At 37.0% G+C, this 25121-nt stretch overlaps 1 protein-coding gene across 15 annotated transcripts in view; it reads right to left on the bottom strand.

Annotated features, from left to right (window-relative positions):
- The window catches only part of IFT81 (intraflagellar transport 81), a 228095-nt gene that overhangs the window by 68971 nt on the left and 134003 nt on the right, over positions 1-25121 (bottom strand). For 14 of the 15 annotated variants that reach the window (XR_006707758.1, XR_006707759.1, XR_006707760.1 and 11 more), the window contains one exon: positions 8483-8632. The exons of the other annotated variant lie outside the window; for it this stretch is intronic. Coding sequence is in view for 8 of the 14 variants with exons in the window: in XM_045458743.1 (XP_045314699.1) it covers positions 8483-8632 (150 nt within the window). In the remaining 6 variants the exon portion in view is untranslated. The remainder of the gene's footprint in view (positions 1-8482; positions 8633-25121) is intronic. 15 annotated transcript variants of the gene reach the window in all.

The raw sequence follows: 25121 nt of genomic DNA, 5'->3' as shown, positions 1-25121 counted from the left end.
CATGAGGTAGGAGCAAACCTGTCCCTTCCAAGAAATATCCAGGAGACTGGTGAGCTGAAAACTGAGTGAGAATGAGGTGGGGTTGGGGAGGGATCATACGGGACTCAGATGGCTTGCTGGAACAGTCTCAGTTAATGTCTGTTGTCCTTTGCATTCTCAAAAGTGTCCTACTTTAGATGATAAATTATATGGTTACTTTATTTTTAGGCCAATGAAAGAGCTTGGACTTATTTTAAATGAGATGGGAGGCTTGTCGGGTGGCTCAGAGTAAAGGAATTTTTAAAAGACCACTTTAACATCTGTGCTGAGATCAAACTATAGAGGGACAAAGGAAGCCAGTTAGAAGACTACTCCAGTAATTTAGGTTAGAGACAATGGTAGCATGAATCAGATGGTGGCGGTAGAGGTAACGAGAAGTGGTTGTGTACATATTTTAGAGATAAATCCAAAAAAATATTATGACAGATTAGCTGTGAGGTGTGAGGGAAAATGAGGGGTAAAGAATGACTAAGGTTTCTGGCCTGCAGAACTGAGAGGATGGAGCTGCCATGTATTGAAATGAGAAAGACTTGATAAGACCAGATTTGAGGGAATAATGAAGATAAGAAATTTAGTTTTGGACATGTTAAAAACTTGAAATATCTAGCAGATACCCAATAGAGAGGTCAAGATGTTATAAGTACAAGACTGACATTTGAGGAGAAATCTAGGCTAGAGATATCAATTTGTGAGTTGTCTGCATAAAGAAGGTCTTTAAAGCCATAAACAGGATAAGATCACCAAGGGAGTGAAACTAGAGAAGAAATCCAAGGGCTAAGCCTGGTGACTCCAATATTTAGACCTTGGAGAAATGCAAAGAAATCAGCCATGGAGTAGAAACAGGAGTGCTAGTAAAGGAGAAAAACCAGGAGAGTGTAGTGTATTAGAAGATAAGTAAAGGAAGAGGGAGTGATCAACTATGTCAAACACTGCTAACAGGCCAAGTAGGAAAAGAACTAAGAATTGCTCACTGGGTTTAGCAGTGTGAAGGTATTGGTGATCCTGACAAGAGAAATTTTGGTAAGATGGTGGGTGTGAAGACCTGACTGGAGAGGATTCAAAAGAGGATGGAAGAACCAAAAGGAAAGAAAGACAAGGAGAGAGGGAATGGAAGAGTTGGGATTGGGGGCTGACAATAAGATTGAAATCCCTAAGAAAGGAGGAGTAGGAACTACAAAGCATTAGCCCAAGATTCCGTATGCAATTTTCTCTTTGGGCATTACCAAATCCTAAGCTGTGTGCAAGGAAAGTAAGACTCCCCAAAACCAAGTGAAAATCGGTAGATAGGTGACTAAAAAGCTGGGCAAAGTTTTCAGTATCTCATAGTGCCAGGCAGACAGAGGTAGGAATTCAGGACTTGTCAAAGTATGTTGCTTCAGACTATCAGTTGAAACCCCAGAAGGGCTACACTTTAGGACTAAGGGTTATAACCTAGGAATAAGAGCTAGGCCCTAGAAGTAAGGGTTACTTCCTGGGAATAGAGTTTTTGCCACAGGTATAAGGGCTGAATCTTAGGAATAAGAGAAAACTGAAAAATATCAGCACTAACAAAACTGGATCTAGATGATCTATGAGGAAAAAAAACATCAAATGCTCTTTAAGGAAAGAAATGTTTCCAGAGGCTGATGTTCAATAAAAAAGTACTAGGTTAGCAAAGGAACAGAAACAAATGTCTGAAAATCAAGAGAAAAATACAGATAATAGAAACAGACACCCAGATAAATTTATTAGATAGGACATTTAAAATAGCTGCAATTGGGGCGCCTGGGTGGCTCAGTCGGTTGAGCATACGACTTCAGCTCAGGTCATGATCTCATGGTCCGTGAGTTCGAGCCCCGTGTCGGGCTCTGTGCTGACAGCTCGGAGCCCAGAGCCTGTTTTAGATTCTGTGTCTCCCTCTCTCTCTGACCCTCCCCTGCTCATGCTCTGTCTCTCTCTGTCTCAAAAATAAATAAACATTAAAAATTAAAAATAAAATAAAATAAAATAGCTGCAATTATTATACTCAAGACAATAAATAAAAAGTTGGAGAATGTTACAAATAACTGGCATTGAGGAGGGCACATGTTGGGATGAGCACTGGGTGTTGTATGGAAACCATTTTGACAATAAATTTCATATTAAAAAAAACAAATAACTGAAATCTATCAAATGGAATCAAATGGAAATTCTAGAACAGAGAAACATAATACCTGATATTCAGAATTCAATACCCAGATTACATAGCAGATTGGACACAACAAAAAAAGTAAGATTAATGAATTAAAAGAGAGCACAGCAAAAAAAAAATTCAGATTAAGTCACAGAGAGAAAAAAATAATGGAAAAAAGAAAGCAAAACATACAACCCATAATGAATATGGTAAATAGTGAAAAAGCCTAACATACATGTAACTGTAATTGTAGCTCACAGAAGGGAGAAGAGAATGAGACTATAATATTTAAAGAAATGCTACTTGCTGAGGACTTTTCAAAAACTGACAAAAGACATTAAGGCCACACTTCTAATAAGCCTTACAGACCCCAAGCCAGATGAATAAAAAAAGAAAACCTAGGAAAATCACAGTTAAAACTGCTGAAAAGCCAAAGACAGAAAAAAAAAAAAATCTTAGCAAACAGAGAATAACACACTACCTTAAACACACACACACACACACACACACACACACACACACACACACAAGAAACAATGGAAGCCAGAAGCCAATGGAATTAAATCTTCAAAGTGCTGAAAGAAAGTAATTGCCACCCAAGAATTCTATATTTGGTGAAAATGTGCTTCAAAATAAGGGTACAATAAAGATGTTTTAAGAAAAGCAAGAATTGAGTGGACTTATCACCAGCAGACCTACACTAAGTGAAATACTGAAAACGAGATCCCAATAGAATAATGATGGTGCTGGAAGGAAAAAGCCATGAAAAGAGTAAACAGGTAGATAAATCTAGAATAATATTAAATATAATAATATCATGTGGGATTTACATTATATATAGAATTTAAAAATATATATCCACAATAGCACATAATATGAGGAAGAGATAAATACAGCAAAAGTGTCATAAGTTTCTTACATTGCCCCCAATATAGTAAAACAGGGAAGACTGTAATTAGTCAGAGGTGCATGTTATAGTTTCTGGCTTATGCACTAAGAAATAACAGGGATAACGAAAAGAAGCTATAACCAGTAAGCTAAAAGAGGGGAAACATGGAAGATACAAGTATTTGAGTAATGCAGAAGAAGGGAAGAAAGGAGAAAAAAGAGTGAAGAACTGATGGAACAAATAGAAAATGTTGAAAAAAATCAGTAATTACATTAAATGTAAAGAGATTAAATACCTCAAGTAAAAGGCAAAGATGGCCACGCTGTACAAAAATAAAAAGCTAACTATATATTTCTTACAAAAAATATACAATAATTACAAAGATGGAGAAAGGTTGAAAGGATGCAAAAGATATATGTCTTTTAAACATTAACTAAATGAAAGTTTGTGTGGCTGTATTAATAACAGATAAGTATATATTAAGGCGAAGGCTATTATGAGAGATAAAAAAAAAAAGGGTATTTCCTAATTATCAAAGGGCCAATTTATCAGGAAGATAATGATACTAGATTTATATGGACTAATAACATAATCTCAGTATATTTGCAGTGGGGGCTCTGTCCTGATTTGCTTACCGGGTCAGGGTACCTAATCCCATAGCTTTGTGAGAATAGCTGTTGGCTATTTATGGCTTACAGCTACCCCTTCTTCAAAGTATGCGATTGGCTGAACAGGAACTGTATCATACCACCTCCTGGGTGGTAGTGACAGTCCACAGCAAATGACTGACAGTGAGGTACAAAAGGGTAGTTTTCTTGCCTAAAAATGAGACCAACTTTATGATGCAATTTGTGCTCCAGGGCTCCTCATGGGATCAGACGGAAACTGGGCTCCAAATGAATCCACTCTGCCTCATTGCTTCATTCGGGTTCCTTCACTTCCTTTCTCCTAAGAGCATTCTCTGCATTAATCATATGAAGAGCAAGACTTCTTGTTTCTCTCCTTCTAGAGAACCTGATCAAACTCTAAGAATGGGCTTCTAGAGTGGCATTACTCACTGGCTGAATGGAACCAAGGGCTCCATCACTGGTGGCAGGTTGAATATTGTTAGTCCCATACATGTTATAGCAGTGCAATTGCTAAGACTTGTGGTGAACTGAGGCAGAGTATATGTGTAAGGTGACAGTGGTGGCCATGAGAATGGACTGCTCAGATCTCCTTCAGGAGAGCCTGCCGAGAAGAACAGATTGGACTGATAGCCATAACCGCTGCCCCTCTGGATCCACCATCATGTTCTTACCACACCCATGTTTCTCCTAGGGTGCTCCTAGCAATGACTGAGGATGGCAATGGTACTAGTGCTGGCCCATTCCTGCCTGACAGGGGGCTCCTCTCGTGGGTGACTAGTTCAGGAATCTCCCTCATTCCAAACTTTCCCCAAACTGTGCTGCAGTCTGAGGCTCTTCCTACATAACCGTCCTTCCTTCTCTATCCCTTCATGGATGTCACACTTATATTAAGGCCTAATGATTTTCCCTGCCTCCTCTTGGCTCTCTTGCCTTTACCTTTCTTATGTATCTCCTCCAACAAATCTCTTGTACATCTTGGTGTCTGCTTCTTGAATTGTCACAGGGATGCACTATACTAGCTGGTACAATGTTGCTTGTGTTTGAGAAGCATGGAGAAATAATAACTATAAGGACTATAGAATTGGGGTGGCTAAGCTCTAGGTATAGTTGAAGAGATAAAATGACAGGCTCAAATATATTAATCAGTAATTTAAAGTAAAGTGATAAGGTTAGAGAACCTTCTTAGGAACTTCAAAGAAAGCCTCATTTCCTATGGCTGAAGGTCAGAGGGAGCTGAAAACCAGGCACACAATTTAATTGTTAGCAGGGCAAAACTTCAGAGAAAACTGAATATATTCTATGCTAAAGTCAGGACTCTGAGAAAGGGTGCTGAGTCTGGAACGGAATACCTGCCAAGACTCACTTGAGAACCTTGAACCCCTAGATAATCCTGTATCCTCTGGCCAAGTGGCAAGTGGCTGAGCTTATTGGCCAGGGGCCTGGAAGAAGCAAGGTGCCAGGACTGGAAGATTGGGAGGTCTGGGGAAGGGGCATGCAGATAGACCTATGGGCGCAACACACTAAGTATGAAGATCTTTTGATCACAAGCTAATGGCCACTAGAGAATGTCCACAGCAGAAGTGACACTAAACAACCAAGTGGAAAGGATGATTTGGCCAGTAGATATCAGCCAGCCTCTGTTATTGGCCACCCAGTGCTTAGACAATGGGCTCATGAACAGAATGGCTATGTTGACAGAGATGGAGGCTAAGCAAGGGCCAAATAGCATGGGCTCCCTCACCAATGCCCATCTAGCTACGCCCACTGCCAAATGTCTGACCTGGCAATAATAGAGAGACCAATCCTGAGCTCTAGATATAATCATACCTTGAGGAAACCAATCATCTTTCTGCCTTAAAAAGGGCAACATTTCATCCTGACTTGGACTGACCCATATTCTGAGTAAGGATTTGCTTTTATTGCCCACAGTGCTGTAGCCAGCATCAATATCCAAGGGCTCAGAGTATTTGATCCACTGATGTGGAATCTTCCACTGATGTGGAATCTTCTTTATGGCAAAGGAGATATGGTGGGGGACACATGACCATGGGATTCAGTCTCTGTGTCACATACTCATACCATCCAGGAAGCTAATAGCCTGATAGGCTGGTTGAAGGTACAGCTAAGGTGTCAGCTTAGAGTTGATGGCCTTTGAGGATGAGCTCTATTCTTCAGGATGGAATGTACATTTTAGACCAATGCCCACCATTTGGTGCTGTGTTGCAAACAAGGAATATATTGGTCTTAGAGCCACAGAATGAAAGTATGAGTGTCACCACTTACCAGGATGCCAACTTATCCACTTAGGGAATTATATTTCCTTTCTTGGCACCTTTAGGCTCTGTAGGTGCAGATTTTCTGGTTTCCAGAGTGCATATGCTTTTACCAGAAGGTGCAATAAAAGGCCTTTAAACTTAATGCTTTGGCTACCATTTCGTCACTTGGGCTCCTCATACTCATAGACCAGCAGACAAATAAAGGAGTTATTATATTGGCAGGACATCATAATGCTATACATAAGCTGCTATATAATAAGGACAGATAGGAATATGTTCAGCAGTCAGATGATCCATTAGGGCATATCTTGGTACTCCCATGCCCGGTTTTAACAGTAAATAAGTAAAGACAGCAACCACAGCCTGATAAGGTCATGATTACGTGCACCTCTTAAAGATGAGGGACTGGGTCATTCCACAAATAAATCATTTAGACCAGTGGAGGTGCTAGCCAAACATGAGGGAAATGTAGAATGGATGGTAAAGGAAGGAGATGTTGATTATTATTATGTCCTTGGGACCAAATGTAGCAATGGGAGTTTTCATTTGTCCAATTAACCCTCCTCCTACAAATTTTCCTAGAAATCGTGACCAGTCAGAATCCTGTAGAAGCTATACCTAAATGGAGTGAGTTTAACACGAAAAACAGGTAGATCCCAACATTGTAAGGGGTAGATTGTAATGGATGTTGTTGGTGCCTCACTCAGACCTTGTCTGCAAGCTGCCATGAAAGTTACTGGCTGCTAAAGGTTCACAGGTGCCCCTTCTCCAGAGAGTGCCGCCTCATTGGGCTAGGAGGTTACACTGTGCCACAGCCAATGACTGACTGATACAGGGGTATAAAAGGCCAGCCCCCTTGCCTCAAGATGGAATCAATTTCATGCTGCAATTTATGCTCCAAAGCTCCTCACAGAATCAAAATGAAGCTGTCTAGTCAGGACTACATCCTTGCTTGGCTCTTTTCTGCTGTCCTATCTGCTCTCCTCATTCCCCTTCTTCTGAAGGCACTCCCTCCCTCAATAAATCACTTGTACAGAGTACTGCCTTCTCAGGCTCTGCTTCTAGGGAACCCAACTTAAGAAAAAATGTAAAGAAAAAACTGATGGATTTAAAGGAAAGCAGACAAAGCAATAATCATAGAGATTTTAACACACCTCTCTCAATAACTAATGGGACAAGAAAACAAAAATATCAGTAGGAATATGGAAGATTTGACTATCATGGTTAACACGCTTGACTGAATTGACATATAGAGAACACCATTCCCAACAAACTGCAGAATATACATTCTTCTCAACTGCGCTGGCACGATGACCAAAATAGACCATTTGCTGGACCATAATGAAACACTCAACAAATCTTGAAGGACTAAAATCACACAGAATGTTCTCTGGTCACAGTGGAAATAAGGTAGAAATCAATAACAGAAAGGTAACTAGAAAATGTTTAGTTTTAAGCAATAATCTATAGATCAAAGAAATCATAATGGAAATTTGAAAATATTTTGAAGTGAACAGAAACACAATTAACTACCTATCAATTTGGGAAGAAGTGTCATTAGAATCCATGTCTGCTACATAGTGAATTTTCTATCTTAAGTTGCCTAGAACCAAACACCATTTAACAGCATGAGACAGAAAGTTCATATTGCCAGCTTAACCATGACTGGTTGAAACTTCGTTTACTTCCACCAGATTATTGCTAGCTAGTAAACCAACAACCTGATGAAATAATTCCCCATGGGTGAAAAGACAAAAAAACTCAAATCAAGAAAACTCTGAGGAACTGGTGTCCATAATGAGAACAGCTTTGCTATTAGAGGGACTGCTCTGGACTTAACTCTTTTATGACAACCAAGGCACAAATACATAAGGAGCAAGCCTGCAGGCAAACTTCCATATGGTACCTTTCCCGGATATTTCTTTTCAAAGCTCCATGTGAGTGGCTGCTTAGAAACTTCTGCCCAACAGGCCATGATAAATAAATGTTTTATAGTCACTCTTCTTGGTATGATAATTTTTCTCATATTAACTAGAAAGATGTATTTGGAATTCAGCTTCTATTAATTACCCCAATGTCAGCACACATGAAAAAGTTAGTGCTTACGGCTACACTAAAAAAATAAATGAATTGGGGTGCCTGGGTGGCTCAGTAGGTTAAGTGGCTGACTTTGGCTCAGGTCATGATCTCACAGTTCGAGAATTCAAGTCCTGCATCCGGCTCTGTGCTGACAGCTCCGAGCCTAGAGCCTGCTTCCGATTCTGTGTCTCCTTCCCTCTCTGCCCTGCCCCTGCTCATGCTCTGTGTCTCTCTCTCTCAAAAATAAATAAACATTAAAAAAATAAATGAATCAGCTTATATGACATCTCTATAATTAATCAGAGAAAATTAATAATTTTATGATGTTTTCAGTAAAAACAATGACCTCAGTATACAGGTACAACCTATAAACCTCCTGGCATTTGTATTTCTAGCACTCCAGATAATATTGTATTACCAGTTGATGTTGAATATTTTCATGCCGTTGCTTAAGAAGTTCTTCTGTCCTCTGCAAGAGGCCGAATTCAGCTTTAAATTCAGCTATTATTTGATGCTTCTTTTTGAAAACTGTACTCTTGCTTCGAAGTTTACTGACATATCGTTTGAACTATAAAAGAACACAATATGTAACATGAATATAAAAGTAGTTGCTAAATATAGTAACTTCAATGTATTAGAAACATTTTATTTTCTACTCTCTAACATTTGTGTCACGAGTATATAATAACTTAGTTTCATTAGAAAACTTGGAAAGACTAACTGCTCAATTAAAATATTTTGTGTAGGTTTTAATTTTTGGACCCATCTAAATGTTGTAAATCCTTATGTAAAAGCTGTTCATTTGGGGCTTTACAAATAAGGGTTTAAAAAACTAGAAACTCAACCCTATTAAAAAAAAAGGTTAAAAAAGGAGGAGGAGGAGGAGGAGGAGGAGGAGAAAAAGTAGGAAACCAATTCTGGCTGTGATCTTACCATGATATCTCTTGCATACTGTACTATTTTGGAAGCACTGCATCTATTAAGATTAATATGGCCAATCAGAATAGTCAAAACCTATAGCTACTATTTATCATTTAAAGAAGTGTACTGTGACCGTATACACTAAGAAGCATCTGAGACATTGGAATGAAGCCCATCCCAAACCTTAAAAAGCTAAGAATATTCCAGGTTAGTGGGAATTTACAGTTGCTTAATTCAGCTATCTACCGACCTTTATACCAAAGGTATAAAGTTATAACTACTCTAGCGGAAAGATCCCCACTATTAAGTAATACCAACTATAGTTTGGAAAAAGCAAATGAAAATGAATAGTACTTACAGGGATTCATTTGATAAGCTCTATTTACTAACTATCATGTATTAGGCACTGTGCCAGACATTGAGAATACAACTCTAAACAAGATACTCAGAAGTTCTGCCCTCACCAAGCTTAAGGAAATAGTGGTGAAAACAAACATTGAACTGATGTTTACAACCATGGTTGAACATTATGAAGGTGTCCTGAGAATAAATAACAGGAGTTTAACCTGGGTTGGGATGAAGGTAGGACAGGTGGGCATTGGGATTTAGGGGAAGTGGATTATGGCAAGCTTCCCAAAATAATTACATTTGAGCCAAGACTGAAGAAGTAAGAGTGTGTTGTTAGAGGAAGGAGGAAGAGGCAAAGAGCATTCCAGGTAGAGGAAACAGCAGGTGTAAAGATTCTGGCTCATTAAAAGTATTGCTTGATATACGAAGCAAATACCAGAAGCAAATGTGAGAAATTTCTGGTATTTCTGAAACAGAACATAATACTTAAAAAAAAATTACTTCCTCTTATGTACCATTATACTAATAATTTTCAGATTCTCTTACTACATAAAATAATTTTTCTTCCTGCTTTATCCTTTTATCAACTACATTTTTCGAAAAATTCCAACTAAGAATTTGGCCCGTTATATTTAAGCACATTACTTCAAAACAAAAGTAAGCTCCCATTTTACCTAACACAAGATAATTCTTTAAGAGTCTTAGCCTTTTTATTTTTTTTTAATTTTAATGTTTATATTTGAGGTAGACAAAGTGCATGAGCGGGGGAGGGGCAGAAAGAGAAGGTGACAGAATCTGAAGCAGGCTCCAGGCTCTGAACTGTCAGCCCAGAGCCCAATGCGGGGCTCGAACTCACGAACTGCGAGATCACGACCTGAGCCGAAGTTGGATGCTTAACCAACTGAGCCACTCAGGCACCCCTAGAATCTTAGCCTTTTTAATACTCAGTCCTTCTAAAGGCTAACTTGAGAGGAGAGTGATAAATAATTTTACAAATAATAAAAGTCATGAATTACTGAAATTTTGGAAAACAGAAAAAAGGATAAAATTCACTCAAAGCCATTATCCTACTCTACTATCCTACTAAGCTCTACTACCATGTTGGTATTTTTCCTTCTAATTTATAAGGCTAAACATGAGGGCAATAATTCTAAATTGTAAGGTATAAAATAGGAAGCACAACATTTCTAACATTTAGGTGATTTTTTCTTTGAAGACTTGATTGATTTTTCAGTACACAAAGAAAGTCCTCAAAAATAGTAAGATTAAAAATTCTTCACAAAAACATAACCTCCTAGGGGCGTCTGGGTGGCTCAGCTGGTTAGGCGTCTTGACTTTTGATCTCACATTTCCAGTGTGAGCCCTGCACTGGGCTGCACACTGTCAGCGTGGAGCCTGCTTGGGATTCTCTCTCTCTCCCTCTCTCTCTCTGTCCCTCCCCTGCTCACACACATACTCTATTTCTCTCAGAATAAATATACTTAAAAAAAAATAACCTTCTAACTCCTAGTTTAGACTTTTTAAACTTGACTTAAACTCTGAAAGAAATGAAGAACCCACTGTGTTTTAGAGGAAGGAAGTTCAAAATATTTTTCTATCCATGATTTAGTTTTAATGGTAAGGAATCCAGCCCACACACAGCAAATTATCAATAGCTGGATTACAGGAATGGTTTAAAAATTTAAGTCATACCAATGTACCTAGAGTCTAATAACTTGCAATTTTTCCTTTTAAAGAATAAACGTGTAAGCCTGCCATAACCACAGACTCAGAATCCCTAGAGTAACTATATGTTCTATTAAAAGTGTCCTGGGCAAAGTGCCCAAAGTGAAATCAACCCTATTCATCTGCTATCTTCTGTAATCTAGGCCAATTTTTCCCTTCTTTATCTTGCTGTGCTCCAGAATTATTTTTAAAAGCTAAAAGCTATAAATATTTTTGGTGGAAGAACAAACCCACCAATTACTCAATGTGCTCTATGCTGATTGGTTACTATTTGACATTCACTGGACAGACTACCTAAGTAAGGGAAGGGTAGTTTTGGCCAGATTAATGATGGTTATGTACAATTAAGCAATAGGTGGCCATCAAAGCACTGTAAGGGACCCACTACTCTGGATGAATTAGAGGAAATAAAATACATTATCCATGTTTTTCTTCCATTGGACATTTTTTCTATCATTTGGATTTTAGATTATTTCTGAATTTTCAAACTATCACAAAAAACCCGGATGAATATATTGAAGCTAAATCTTCAGACACATTCTTAATAATTTCTATAGGACATATTTTCAGAAACGGTAAGAAGGAAGTAGGATTTTGATAGATTTTGCCAAACTGCCCTTCAAAGGCTATTTATAGTACTTTTAATAATTGTCAGTTTGATAATTAAAATGGTATTTTACTTTTTATCTGCATTTATTAAGGAAACTCACTTTTTTGTCATGTTCATTATTCATCCGTGGGGATTAAAAAAATTATTTGCCTTTGGCCCACTTTTTTATTGGAGTTTTTTTCTATAATTTATTTTTTTTTTATAATTTATATCCAAGTTAGTTAGCATATGGTACAACAATGATTTCAGGAGTAGATTCCTTAAGTCCCTTACCCATTTAGCCCATCCCCCTTCCCACAACCCCTCCAGCAACTCTCTCTTTGTACTCTATATTTAAGAGTCTCTTCTGTTTTGTCCCCCTCCCTGTTTTTATATTGCTTCCCTTCCCTTATGTTCATCTGTTTTATATCTTAAAGTCCTCATATGAGTGACGTCATATGATATTTGTCTTTCTCTGACTAATTTTGCTCAGCATAATACCCTCTAGTTCCATCCACGTAGTTGCAAATGGCAAGATTTCATTTTTTTTGATTGCTGAGTAATACTCCATTACACACACACACACACACACACACACACACACACACACACACACCCCACATCTTCTTTATCCATCCATCCATCGATGGACATTGGGGCTCTTTCCATACTTTGGCTATTATTGATAGTGCTGCTATAAACATTGGGGTGCATGTGCTCCTTCAAAACAGCACATCTGTATCCCTTGGATAAATACCTAGTAGTGCAATTGCTGGGTCGTAGGGTAGTTCTATTTTTATTTTTTTGAGGAACCTCCATACTGTTTTCCAGAGTGGCTGTACCAGTTTGCATTCCCACCAGCAGTGCAAAAGAGATCCTCTTTGTCTGCATCCTCATCAACATCTGTTGTTGCCTGAGTTGTTAATATTAGCCATTCTGACAGGTGTGAGGGGGTATCTCAATGTGGTTTTGATTTGTATTTCCCAGATGATGAATGATGTTGAGCATTTTTTCATGTGTCGGTTGGCCATCTGGATGTCTTCTTTGGAGAAGTGTCTATTTGTGTCTTTTGCCCATTTCTTCACTGGATGATTTGTCTTTTGGGTGTTGAGTTTGGTAAGTTCTCTATGGATTCTGAATACTAACCCTTTATCTGGTATGTCATTTGCAAATATCTTCTCCCATTCCGTTCGTTGCCTTTTAGTTTTGCTGATTGTTTCCTTCACTGTGCAGAAACTCTTTATTTTGATGAGGTCCCAGTAGTTCATTTTTGCTTTTGTTTCCCTTGCCTCCGGAGATGTGTTGAGTAAGAAGTTGCTGCAGCCGAGGTCAAAGAGGTTTCTGCCTCCTTTCTCCTCTAGGATTTTGATGGCTTCCTGTCTTATCTTTAGATCTTTCATCCATTTTGAGTTTATTTTTGTGTATGGTGTAAGAAAGTGGTCCAGGTTCATTTTTCTGCATGTCACTGTCCAGTTTTCCCAGCACCACTCGCTGAAGAGACTGTATTCCACTGGATATTCTCTCCTGTTTTGTCAAAGATTAGTTGGTCATATGTTTCTCGGTCCATTTCTGGGTTCTCTATTCTGTTCCATTGATCTGAGTGTCTATTTTTGTGCCAGTACGATACTGTCTTGATGATTACAATTTTGTAATACATCTTGAAGTCTGGGAATGTGATGCCTCCAGCTTTGGTTTTCTTTTTCAAGATTGCTTTGCCTATTTATTGGAGCTTTTAATTTTTTCTTGTGGATCTGTAACAGTGATTCTCAAACTTTTTGGTCTCAGAAACCCTTTATATATTTTTTAAATTATTTAAGCTCTCAAAGGGATTTTGTTTATGTAGATTGCTGCTGTGGAAAATTTGAGGGAAAAGAATGGACTTTCAATTAATGGGCCCTTTGCTTCATAACATATAAAAATCCATTCCTACTGGATTACAGACTTAAATGTGAAAGACGAAACTAAAATTCTTCTGGAATATAGGAAAATATCACTATAATTTTGAGATAGGAAACACTTTTTTTTGATATTCAGAGTGAGAGCATGCATGTGTGCAAACGGATGGAGGGGGAGAGGGAGAGGGAAAGGGAGAGAGAGAGAGGGAAAGGGAGAGAGAGAGAGGGAAAGGGAGAGAGAGAGAGAGAGAAAGAGAGAGAGAAAGAGAGAGAGAGAGAGAGAGAGAGAGAGAGAGAGAGAGAGAATCTTACGCAGGCTCCACACTTAGCGCATATAGCACAGATAGCATGGAGCTCAATACCATGACCCTGGGATCATGACCTGAGCTGAGATCAAGAGTCAGACACTCAACCAACTGAGCCACCACCCAGGCACCACAGGAAAGGATTTCTTAAACAAGACACAAAATGCACAAACTGAAAATAGATGATTGATTAACTCAACTTGGCTAAAATCAAGAACATTCATTCATCGAAATATATATTAAGAGATTAAGGATATAAATCACAATTTGGGAGAGCATTTTTGTAACACATTAAACCAATAAAGGATTTGTATCCAAAATATATAAATTAAACCTATAAATCAGTAAGTGAAAGACAAATTCAGTAGAAAAACAGGATAAAATACTTGAATAGACTTTTAGCAGAGGAGAAACCCAAGATGGCCACTAAACACAATAAAAGATGCTCAGTCTCATTAGTAATCAAATCAGTCATACAAATTAAAACCACATTAATATACTATTTTAACATCCACCAAATTAGCAAAAGTAAGTCCTTCAATACTAAGTGTTGGTGAAGATGAGGAGGAAGTGGGACACCACTGGAGTGGGGGATTTCTAATTTAGAGCAACAGTTTGGAAAACATTTTGTATCTACTTAACTTGACATTGTGTTCACCCTATGCCCCACCAACTCCACTCCATGAATGGCAGGGCATTTCAAATTTATCTATGGTGATGGAGCAGTTTTTAAAATTTCTAATCATTTGTAGAGTGGACACTTTTCTAAAATAATAAAAATATCACATTACTATAAATGTTTCTAAATGTTTCTGCTCAACTTACATGGCCATGGATTAGTAACTAACAGTTTGTGGACTAGAACTGGTCTTCAGACAACTCTGTGAATGGTACCGCTCCAGAGCAGGGCTTCATAAGTGGGGCATGCTCTATGTTCCACTGCAGTCATGTGGCACAAATATCAAGTGTGTGTCAAGGCATTTATCCACTAAGATTTTGCAGCAGCTGGGTAAGATACTATAAAGAACTCCCAAGCCAGTCACCCTCAGCTATAAGCAGCCTTGTCCTTTTATCTCAGTATGCTAAACAATGATCAAATTTTTTTAAGTGTCATGTTGTGAAAAAAGGTAAGAAACACTGCCTTGGAGAAACTCTGTTCACAGCCATGGGAGACATACATAAGAATTTTGACAGAAACACTGCAATAGCAAAAAAAAAAAAAAAAAAAACAAAACTGGAAAATAAGCCACAATGAATTGTTGTAGATTCAATTTTATATATCTCTATATATTTATATTTATATACTGGAAGTAAACAATTATAAGTTCAAGAAATAATGTAGAGCAAAACAAGCAAGTTACAGAATATACAGAGAAGGGCTTCCATTAGTATTGCTTAGGAAAACTAAACAATATATCATTTAGGGATACAAATGTGTGGTCAAACAGTAAAGAAAAGTCAGAGAATGACAAATACCTAACTTGAGATGGTGGTTACCTCTGAGAGGGGTGGGAATTGAATGGGATAAAGAAGAGGCACACAGGAGCCACACAGTTTCTTTTTTTAAAGCTGAGTGTTAAGTGTATATATGTTCATGATCTCATTATTCTTTACTCTTCGCATATAACACAACACACACATATTGTCACCTACTCTTACTTAACATTTTTTTAATTAAACATTTTGAAAGTAAACATTAAAGAATCGATATAGAAGACTCCAACTGTAACTAATGAGTTCTAGAACAGAACAGAAATTTTAAAAAATATTTTTTAATGTTTATTTATTTTTGAGAGACAGAGAATAAGCAGGGTAGGGGCAGAGAGACAAGGAAACACAGAATCTGAAGCAGGCTTCAGGCTCTGAGCTGTCAGCACAGAGCCCAACAAGTGGCTCGAACCCATGACCTGAGCTGAAGTCAGACACTTAACCAACTGAGCCACCCAGACACCCTGAAGAGAATTTTTTTTTAAAAGAGTAGAAATAATACAAGAAAATCTCCCAGAACTGAAGGATATAAAATAAGATTCTAAATTAAAATGGCCAATAGAATGCCCAGCTCAATGAAAGAAGAAAAGAGTTACATTTAAGCCCATAATCTTAAAAATTTAGAAAATCAGAGGTAGAGAGAGAATCCCAAAAGTTTCAAGAGAGGTAAAATAACAACAATAATAACAATAAAAGGTCACATCAAAGGGCTGGGAATCGAAACAGCCTCAGACAGCAACAACGAATACTAGAAGACAACAGAACAATGCCTTCAAAATTCTCGGGGAAAAAGATGTTCAACTGGAATTCATCATTCAGTCAAACTATCAGTTATGTATATGAAGATGGAATAAAGACAGTTTTAAACAAGCAAGTTTCTCAAAAATGTACCTCCCCAGTCCCCCCTTTTCAGGAACATTCTCTATTACAACAAGGAAATAAACTAAGAAAGAGAAGACTTGGGATGTGGGAAGTAGGGGATCCAAAACAAGAGAATCACTAAAGAAATTTCCAGGATGATGAATACAAAGCCCCAGATTACAGTTTACAGTGGATCTACGGTTTATAGCAAGCTTACATAAAAATCTTCCAAGACTGGAACAGAAGAATGAAAGGGACTCCAGGAACAATAAACCTAAGGTTTACAAAATGTAATTAATAGATTACTGTATATGAACATATGCCATATTAAGATAAATTGCATGGTTCTATCAGAAGGTCTGGAGATGAGTGGGTGACAGGTACATTTAAAAACTAACCAAACCAAAAAAAAAAAAAATGAGGTCAGTATTAATTTTTTAAAAAGTGTACAAGAACGGATATGTAACCATAGTATATACTCTGTGGCTCAGCTGTAAACTATGATTCTACAATCATCACAGTGAATATATTAAATAATGATTTAACCAATTATAATTATATTGGGAGGCTCTAATGAATGAAAGGATGGGTATGGGAGTAGACAGGGAATGGGGAGTGTAGGGCTAAATCCTTATTTCCTACGGTAGTATGCCAACAACTGAAAAAAGTTTTAAAGTTTCAGCATAAACGTTATTTAGAAATGTATAAGTAAACACTAGAAGAGACAACCAAAGGGATTTAGAGTGGTTGCCTCAAGGAAGGAGGACTTGGGAGTGTGAAAGAGGATCATTATTTTCATTATGAGCTGTGTAGTAATGTTTTGCTTTTTAAACTACATATTTGTATCAATCTAAAAAAAGTATAATTAAATTAAAAGTGTAACTCACCTCAAAACCTGCCCATCACCAACAAAAACCTAACTGCTGATAGATTTTATTTTGAATAGACTTTGAGGATTAAAATTTAAATGTACTCATAATTCTGTGTTGTAATAATTTATATGAGCAAAAAAGCCACATTTAGAACTAAATCATTAAAGGTCCCGGGAGCAGTACAACAGGAGCAGTACAAGCAGTTCAGAGACTTGTCAAGATCATGAGCTTTGGAATCAGAGAAATATAATTTCAAATCCTGGCTCCACCACTTAAAGTGACTTTGCGCAATTATTTTTTTGTCTTTATATATCAATTAATTCAACTGGAAAAAAAAAGAAGGTAACAATACTTAGAGTGATACGAAAATGTGCATAAGGCAATTAGCCCAATGCCTAGTGTAGCATTCAATAAATAGGAGCTATCATTGTTTACAGTTTAATAAAATAAAACAAATTATTGACCTAAATATCTGTAATTATTAATAACCATCATTGCCATTATTCATAGCCAATTCTTGAAAATACTTTATTATTGTGTAAACTATACTCTATTATTGTGTAAAGGATTTTTATAACCTCTGAGGATCAAAACATACAGTGTTTCCATTGTAAAATGAAAGATTATTTGTCTAAAATAAAACCAGGTAGTTTTTAAATAAGATCTAGAAAATACACCAAAATTCTATAAAAGTTGAATAATGATTAATGTCTGTCATTCTGTTTGAATATAGTTAAGGAGTACCTAGAAAATAAGAGACGAGTACTGTTTCTTCTAAACAGTAAAGAAATAAAGACATGTCAAGTAATTAGAGTAAGCAGAAAAGTAAAAATGTAAGTGTGGTAGATGCTCTTTAGAGCTAAAACAGAATAATCACTATTGCAAGCAATTACAAATCTATATTCTTGGGAGTGTGTGTATACACACACACACCAAGAGAATTAAGAAATAAAAGTAGCCATTGTGGGGTGCCTGGATGGCTCAGTCGGTTAAGCATCCAACTTTGGCTCAGGTCATGATCTCGCAGTCCGTGAGTTTGAGCCCCACATTGGACTCTGTGCTGACAGCTCAGAGCCTGGAGCCTGTTTTGGATTCTGCGTCTCCTTCTCTCTCTCTCTTCCCCCCTGCCCCACTCCACTCACACTCTTTCTCCCTCTCAAAAATAAATAAACATTAAAAAAAATTTTTTTTAAAAGAAAAATAGCCATTGTATTGGGAAAGTAGGATTATTAGTGAATTCTTTAAGGTTTCTTTCTTAAATAACTTAAAAAATATTTTAGTTTAAAAATATTTTAAAAATAATTTTTAAAGGGAGTCTGGCATAGGAGATAAGCAACAAATCCTTGGATCATTAGGGAAAAGCTTTCTATAGTGCACTATTGCAGGTCAATCAAGCAAATTTGTCATTAAAATGAACTATAAAGCTTTACATTGTGCAGGAAGGCCCATTATAGCAGCTATTATTAAACATTTGGACCAACATGCATTTGTAACCTAACTTTGTCATTTATGAAAGAACAGCCATCATTCTCTGAGATCAATAAGATTAAGGCTTTATAGTGCTAGCTTCTAGCTTCAGGACTAATTTTACTCCTTTGTGATCAAAATGGAATTTGCCAGATGTTCTTTCTCCTTTTATCCACTTAATACGTTTTAGAACCTTTAATAGTAATGATCAAAATCTGGGCTAGCTTTTTAAATGGACAAAGCAGCTTATTTCCTTAAGTATGTAACCATTTACGAATGCTCTTCAAGCTTATCTGGAACTCAAAAGCATTATTAGATTCCAGGCATCATTCTGGATATTTACACGGAAACCAGAATCTCTGCTCCTGCTGCAAATTCTCCACCTCAATATCCAGCATGAAACTATTTCCACAGTAATTAGCTGTGAGGACTCCCATTTAAAATATATATTGTCAAGAACCATAAAGGTCTATTTTTTTTGTTTTGAAAAAGCACTACTTTCCTTTTATAAAGAAAGAAACCTATGGAGAAATTAATACAACTCACCAAAGCTCAGCAAGTTAAAAAAACTGGACTAGAACGAATGTTTTTGTCCTCAAATCCTGTTAGTCCAATATGCATGCTATTTTCCATTTATTAATTAAATCACATCTTGGTCAGTTATTTCATCAAATGATTTTTAAGCATGGAAAACTACAGAAATAGGCCCAAGAGAGTTAGGTGTCAGATGACTGTTCAAGAGTAGCATGAATATGCCCTATGGTCACGATTTTTTCACCCATTTGTCAGTGTCTTCTGGCTGAATTCAGACTTGTAGAAAACCTGAAGAGGTCGTCTTTTCATGTTATGCTCCAATAAATCATTTTGACTCCCTGAAGTCTGGTCTCAGACTTGCTACTTGTTTTAAGGCAAGACAAAATGTTTCAAAGCAACCTTTGTTTTCTGTTAAAATGACAGTCTTTTCAAATCACTCATCATAACTAGTGCCAACACAGACACACATACAAATACTATTCTAACCTTTTCCAACCTGTTAGTATTATGTTTTTAACTTTAAATTAGAAAATCTCACCAAGCCAACCATAAGCAATATAATTAACTGCTAATTCTTTTGAGAGAGTCTATAATAAGCAATATGATATATGCTGGTAGAAATCTGTCTTAAATGAAACTTGTGGCACAGGAACATCCATCTGTGAAACACAGTTAATCATACCGTCCAAGGTCTCTATGCTTCTATTATAAATCAAATCACCACTGCACAGCTGTTATTATATTAGAGTTAATGGATTTTTCAATGGCTGTCCAAGCAGTTAACTCTCAAAAAATTTTTCAATGAAAAGTTTTCAAATTTTCAGTTGAAACTGTGGCATTACCTAGATTGCATGCATAAATACACTACTTCTATTCTAGCAGATTGAGCTAAATTTATTTGATTCTGTTTTGTTCCATCTCTTGGGAAATTTTAGGGGCCTTGGGTCCTGCTATGAACTCTAAAGAGCGTGATGTGGTTTGAAAGGTTCTAAAAATATCACAGGTTGCCTGGGCTCACTTAGAAGGGTGGATGATTCAATTACAAGTGTCAAAATTTGATTCCTAATTTTTCGGGATCTGACAGCTGCAGCAAACCTTGCCAGGATTCCCTTATCTTCGCTGTGCTTCTCTTTGAAGTATTTAAAGAAGATTTCATAATCTTTGCAATTTAGCTCTAGGATTTCTATCAGTAGCTGTAGAATGAACTGGTTGGATCTTTCTAAAGCTTCTCATAAACATTATTTGACCAAGCACATTTTTAAAGCAGTCATAGCTGCAAAACAGGTGAGCTTCTTGGAATGGTTAGGGAACAAAACACAATGGATTCTATACTCACACACCATTAACCAGGAGTGACTTTTGATTGCATGAAGTGCCAGTGGGACTTTAACCAGAGGTTCGTTTGTTGCTATAAAAAAGTTCAGACCCCAAAGGCAGGCATTCATCTGAATGACAGCTCTAGGAAGGGGACCAGCACTATATCACTGGGGCAGATTTTTTGTTTGCTTTTTCAAATAATTAAAGCAGAGATTCTGAGATATGAAGGTGACTAAGACAATAATGATCAGTAGCTATGTGGAACTATTTACAAGAGGCACAGGCTCTTTCTTTGCTCATCTGAGTCTCTCTCTTAATGGAAGAGCAAAGAAAAAAATAGCAAAATTGTACTTACCTAAGAATTAACGGAGGCTACCAGATTAAATGGTAAATTTAGGTGTGTGGTCAGGTATCCAAAAATAATGAATCTGTACAATGAAATATCTATACAATGAAATATGCAACTATGGTTAGGTTGAAGAATTAATATAAATAACTTTTCTTATCAACCAAAGCCTACTAAAAAGGACCAAGACATTTTTAATATTATCACTTTTCTGATGAAAGACATACACACGTCTAGACTACATTATATACTTTCAGGTTTCCACACATTTACCAAGTGTCTGTTATGTGCCAAGTATTAAGTACATGATGGTGAACAATAGATATGCTCTTGCCACTATGGAGCTCACTGCTTTCTCAGGGGAAGCAGAAACTGAACAAGTGATCTTAAGTGTGTTATGTTACAACACACAGGAACAGAGTGCTATGGAAGTACATTTCAGGGCCATGGGCTATGAGCTGGGGAAACAGTAACAGGGTATATATTCTGGAAGACGTGCTACTTAGTTATTATGCTATCTTCAAAAATCACATTGACCACAGCAATGTTAATTTATTGACAACTCAGAGTCAGATGTCTAACCATTAGCTATTATATTAGGGTATAATACTATGTTTTCCTATTTTTTCTCACACTGAATCCTGCAGAAGGTTTGAGAATTCTGTGTAAACATTTTAAAAGCACTCCAAATTATGGAAAACTAAGGTTACTTAATATTAAAATCCTGTCCAAATATCTGAAGTTACCATAACTTGGAATAATAGCAATAATGTGCACTTAGAAAATCCTAACAGAAAATCACATGAGGATTCTAACCTCAGAGGGGAATTTTTGAGTCATATGGTAATTCTGTGTTTGACTTTTGAATTATTGCCATACTGTTTTCCACAGCAGTTGCACCCACTTTATGGGCAAGGAAACTGAGGCCCAGAGGAGTTTGGTAACATGTTAAGGTTGAATAGCTAACAGGTGGCAGAGCAGAGATCTGCACACAGGTGTTCTGGCTCCAGAGCTGATTCTGTTAACTTCTACAGAATTCTCTTAATCTCCTCATTATGGACATGGAAAAATCTCCAAGACATTTTATTAAGAGCAAGTTGCACAATACACACAGTATAATACCATTTACATTTTTACAAATGACAGAACGGTAGGATCTACATCTGTCTTTAGAGAAAGGACTGAAAAGAAAGGGCACACAAACCTAGAAGCAGTGGCTTCTCTTTGGTAAAGGGACTGAGGGACTGGGATTGGGGGTGGGAGACAGTCAAGGAAGACTTTTACTTTATGCCTATTGCTTCATTTTCATACCACAAGAATGTATTCAGGTATTACTTGTATAGTCAGATTTTTTAAGATTAAAAAAACCCCAAACATTGATCCAGTACAATCTTTCTTCTACTAACTGCGCATGTTACTTTTAAAATGTCTCTCATCCAGGTTCTGTCAGAATATTTTAAATGCTGGAGCACTCTGCTTCACCAAAGCAGCCTGCTTCAGTACTGAAGAAAGCTTAAGTTGTAGAAAATTTTCAGTAGTCAATCAAATATAGTCAATCAAATATTTCTTTCTAACCATTGGTCCTAATTCTGCCTTCTGTCAAACAAGAATATTAACCGATTTGTGTTGGGGGGGGGCCCAAAACCATTCCCAGGTTTAATGGTTTGCTAGGAGGACTCACAGCACTCAGCATATAGTTGTATTCTTGGCTATGCTTTGTTACAGTGAAAACAAAAGCAAAACCGGCAAGAGGAAAAGGCACATGAGGTGAAATCCAGAGGAAACCAGGGCAAGCTTCCAAGAGTCTTCTCCCTTAATTCCTCCAGCAATGAGTTGTAACAATACGTGATGAGTTGTAACAATATGTGTGAAATGTTGCCAACCAGGTAAGTTCATTAGAGACTCTGTGCTCAGGCATTTTACTTGGGGGCTGGCCACAGAGGCATACTGTCTGCCTAGCCCTTACCTAAATCCCAGGCTCTGAGAAGGAAAGCAGATGTTCAACATAAACCACTTTCTTTGTACACACAGTTCAGGCACAGTGAGCAATTCTTATTGGGGAATGGTGGAAATCTTTCTAAAATCAAAGTTCCTAGATGCCAGACAAGGGCCAACCTTGCAAACAAGATTTTCTAAGAATAGCAGTTTCAGGCCTGCTATGTTAACTCTTTTTCTGCACTCCATCCTTTCCATAATCCTTTTGAAATTTAAGTGCAATTCTATTTTGTGTGTGTGTGTGCTCAGTTAATACATAATCAATTCTCTCTACGAAAGTTTCCAGACTTTTCATCCATTTTGGTCACCTACACCTGGACTCTGCCTTGACTATGTCCTTCTTAACACATATGCCAAAACTGTAACATAACATTCCAGGCATAATATCACCATAAATGGGATATTACATTTTTATTAATGGAGTATAATAATTTGTTTTCTAATGCTGCATTATTCATGGGTGATATGTTGAGATGGCAGACAGAACTTGAATTCCACAACATTGTGTTTATCATCCTATTAACAGCATTGTGTTTGTTTCAGCACAATGCTCCTGGCTTCCAAGATGACTTTGAATCCCAATTCTATCATCTGTCTCTCGCTGACTATTCCTTCTGGCTTCCTGTCGTGTGAAAATTCTTAAGGGTTTAGGAGGCAGACCACCTCAGTTCAAGTCATGGCACCACTACTTACTAGCCATGTGATCTTGGTGAGTTAGCATAAATCCTCCCTGTGCCTCGGTTCCCGTAATTGTAAAAACTTGAATAATTATCCTAACAATTAGAGTTGTTCAATGAAAAAAATGAGATAATGTATATAAGAAGCCTCATATGGTGCCTGGCACAGTGTAACTGCATAATAAACATTAATTATTAATTAATCTAAATTATTGATAAGAATGACAAACAGGTCAGTATTAGGGACGAAGCTTCATGGTATTTTTTGGGTAACTTCTCTCAGAGATGACAGCATTCAAAATTCTTTGAGAATATCAATTCAACCAGATTTATGCTTAATTACTATATACTTAAATCCAATATAAAAAACTTCAAGACACAGAAACATATTCATTAGTATCAATTTTCAGTTATGTTAAGAGACTCTAGTCTCTAAGTTTAACCTTCTTATCACCTGAAAAATACTGGTGTGAAGAAAAAGAAATCAAGATAGACTAGACTGGCAAGAAAATCTCTATCACTGAGAAGATAATTTCAACAGTTCAAGAAATTCCTACCCATGTTAGAAGTCTGGCAGAATAAGAAATAAACACATTCCTATGCTTACTGCCATAATTAAGCAAGGCAATACAATGAAACTAAAATGTTAAAATGATAACCAAAGTACAATGAAAGAAAAAGGAGAATTTTTAGACACTTCATCTATTATTAATAAGAAACATCCAGTGAATACTAATGAGAGTCTAGTGAAGCACAAATGCCTGTAGTACCTGTCATCTGCAAACAGAAGAGCTAAAATTCTCAGACAAAATGCAACATCTGGAATAATAACTTTAATGGCAGGAGAAGCATCAAAATGCATACTTCAATACTGAACTTTAAAAACTGCTAGCTGACCTCTAAAAAGAAAATGACAAAGGAATATAAATTACTATATGTATAGTATTTATCCTCATTAACAGTCACATTCCTAAATTTTTCCAAGAAAAGATTAATCAAACAATCACATATGGATAACCAAGGAATGAAGGTTTGTATCCAAACAAATGGCTGTTGTACAGTTTCTACCTGGCTAACGTTTCCAGTTTGTGACTGTCAGACCCGAGTTCAAATCCTTGCTCTGCAACTCACTAACTGTATGACATTAGGCAAGTTACTTAAACTTCTCTAATCTTATTTTCTCAATTACAAAATGCAGATAATGTTTACCTCACAAGTGTTTTGAGAGGATGAATCGGGATATATTACATGTGTGTTTTACTGTGATTAAACATACACGGTATAAAATTTATCATTTTAACCATATTTCAGGGTACAGTTCTGTGGCAGTAAGTGTATTCACACTGTTGTGCAACCATCACCAACGATATGTTTTTAAAGATTGAGCACACAGTAACTGCTCAGTGGATAGCAGCTAAAACGACTCTCATTAGTGTTATCTCATCCCATCCTGAATCTGTGTAAATCACTTATCCACAAACAGAAACTATTTCATATTTATTTCTACTGAATTGCACCCAGTTTGGGAAATACTAAGTTCAAGTTTTAAGCTGCAAACTATATTCTTAGCTTTCAAACTCTTCATTCAAGTGACTGACGAAAATATAAAAATATCAGGTGCTAGCATTTATTGAGCACTTAGCATGTGCTAGTGCTATTCTAAGCACTTTTCAGGTGTTAACTCATTTAATCTGCACAGTAATAATTCCAGGAGGTA

The sequence above is a fragment of the Leopardus geoffroyi genome, chromosome D3, assembly GCF_018350155.1.
Source record: "Leopardus geoffroyi isolate Oge1 chromosome D3, O.geoffroyi_Oge1_pat1.0, whole genome shotgun sequence".
In the NCBI taxonomy this organism is placed as follows: domain Eukaryota; kingdom Metazoa; phylum Chordata; class Mammalia; order Carnivora; family Felidae; genus Leopardus; species Leopardus geoffroyi.
Note: the sequence above shows the minus strand (reverse complement) of the source record. Positions and strands in the feature narration are given on the sequence as shown.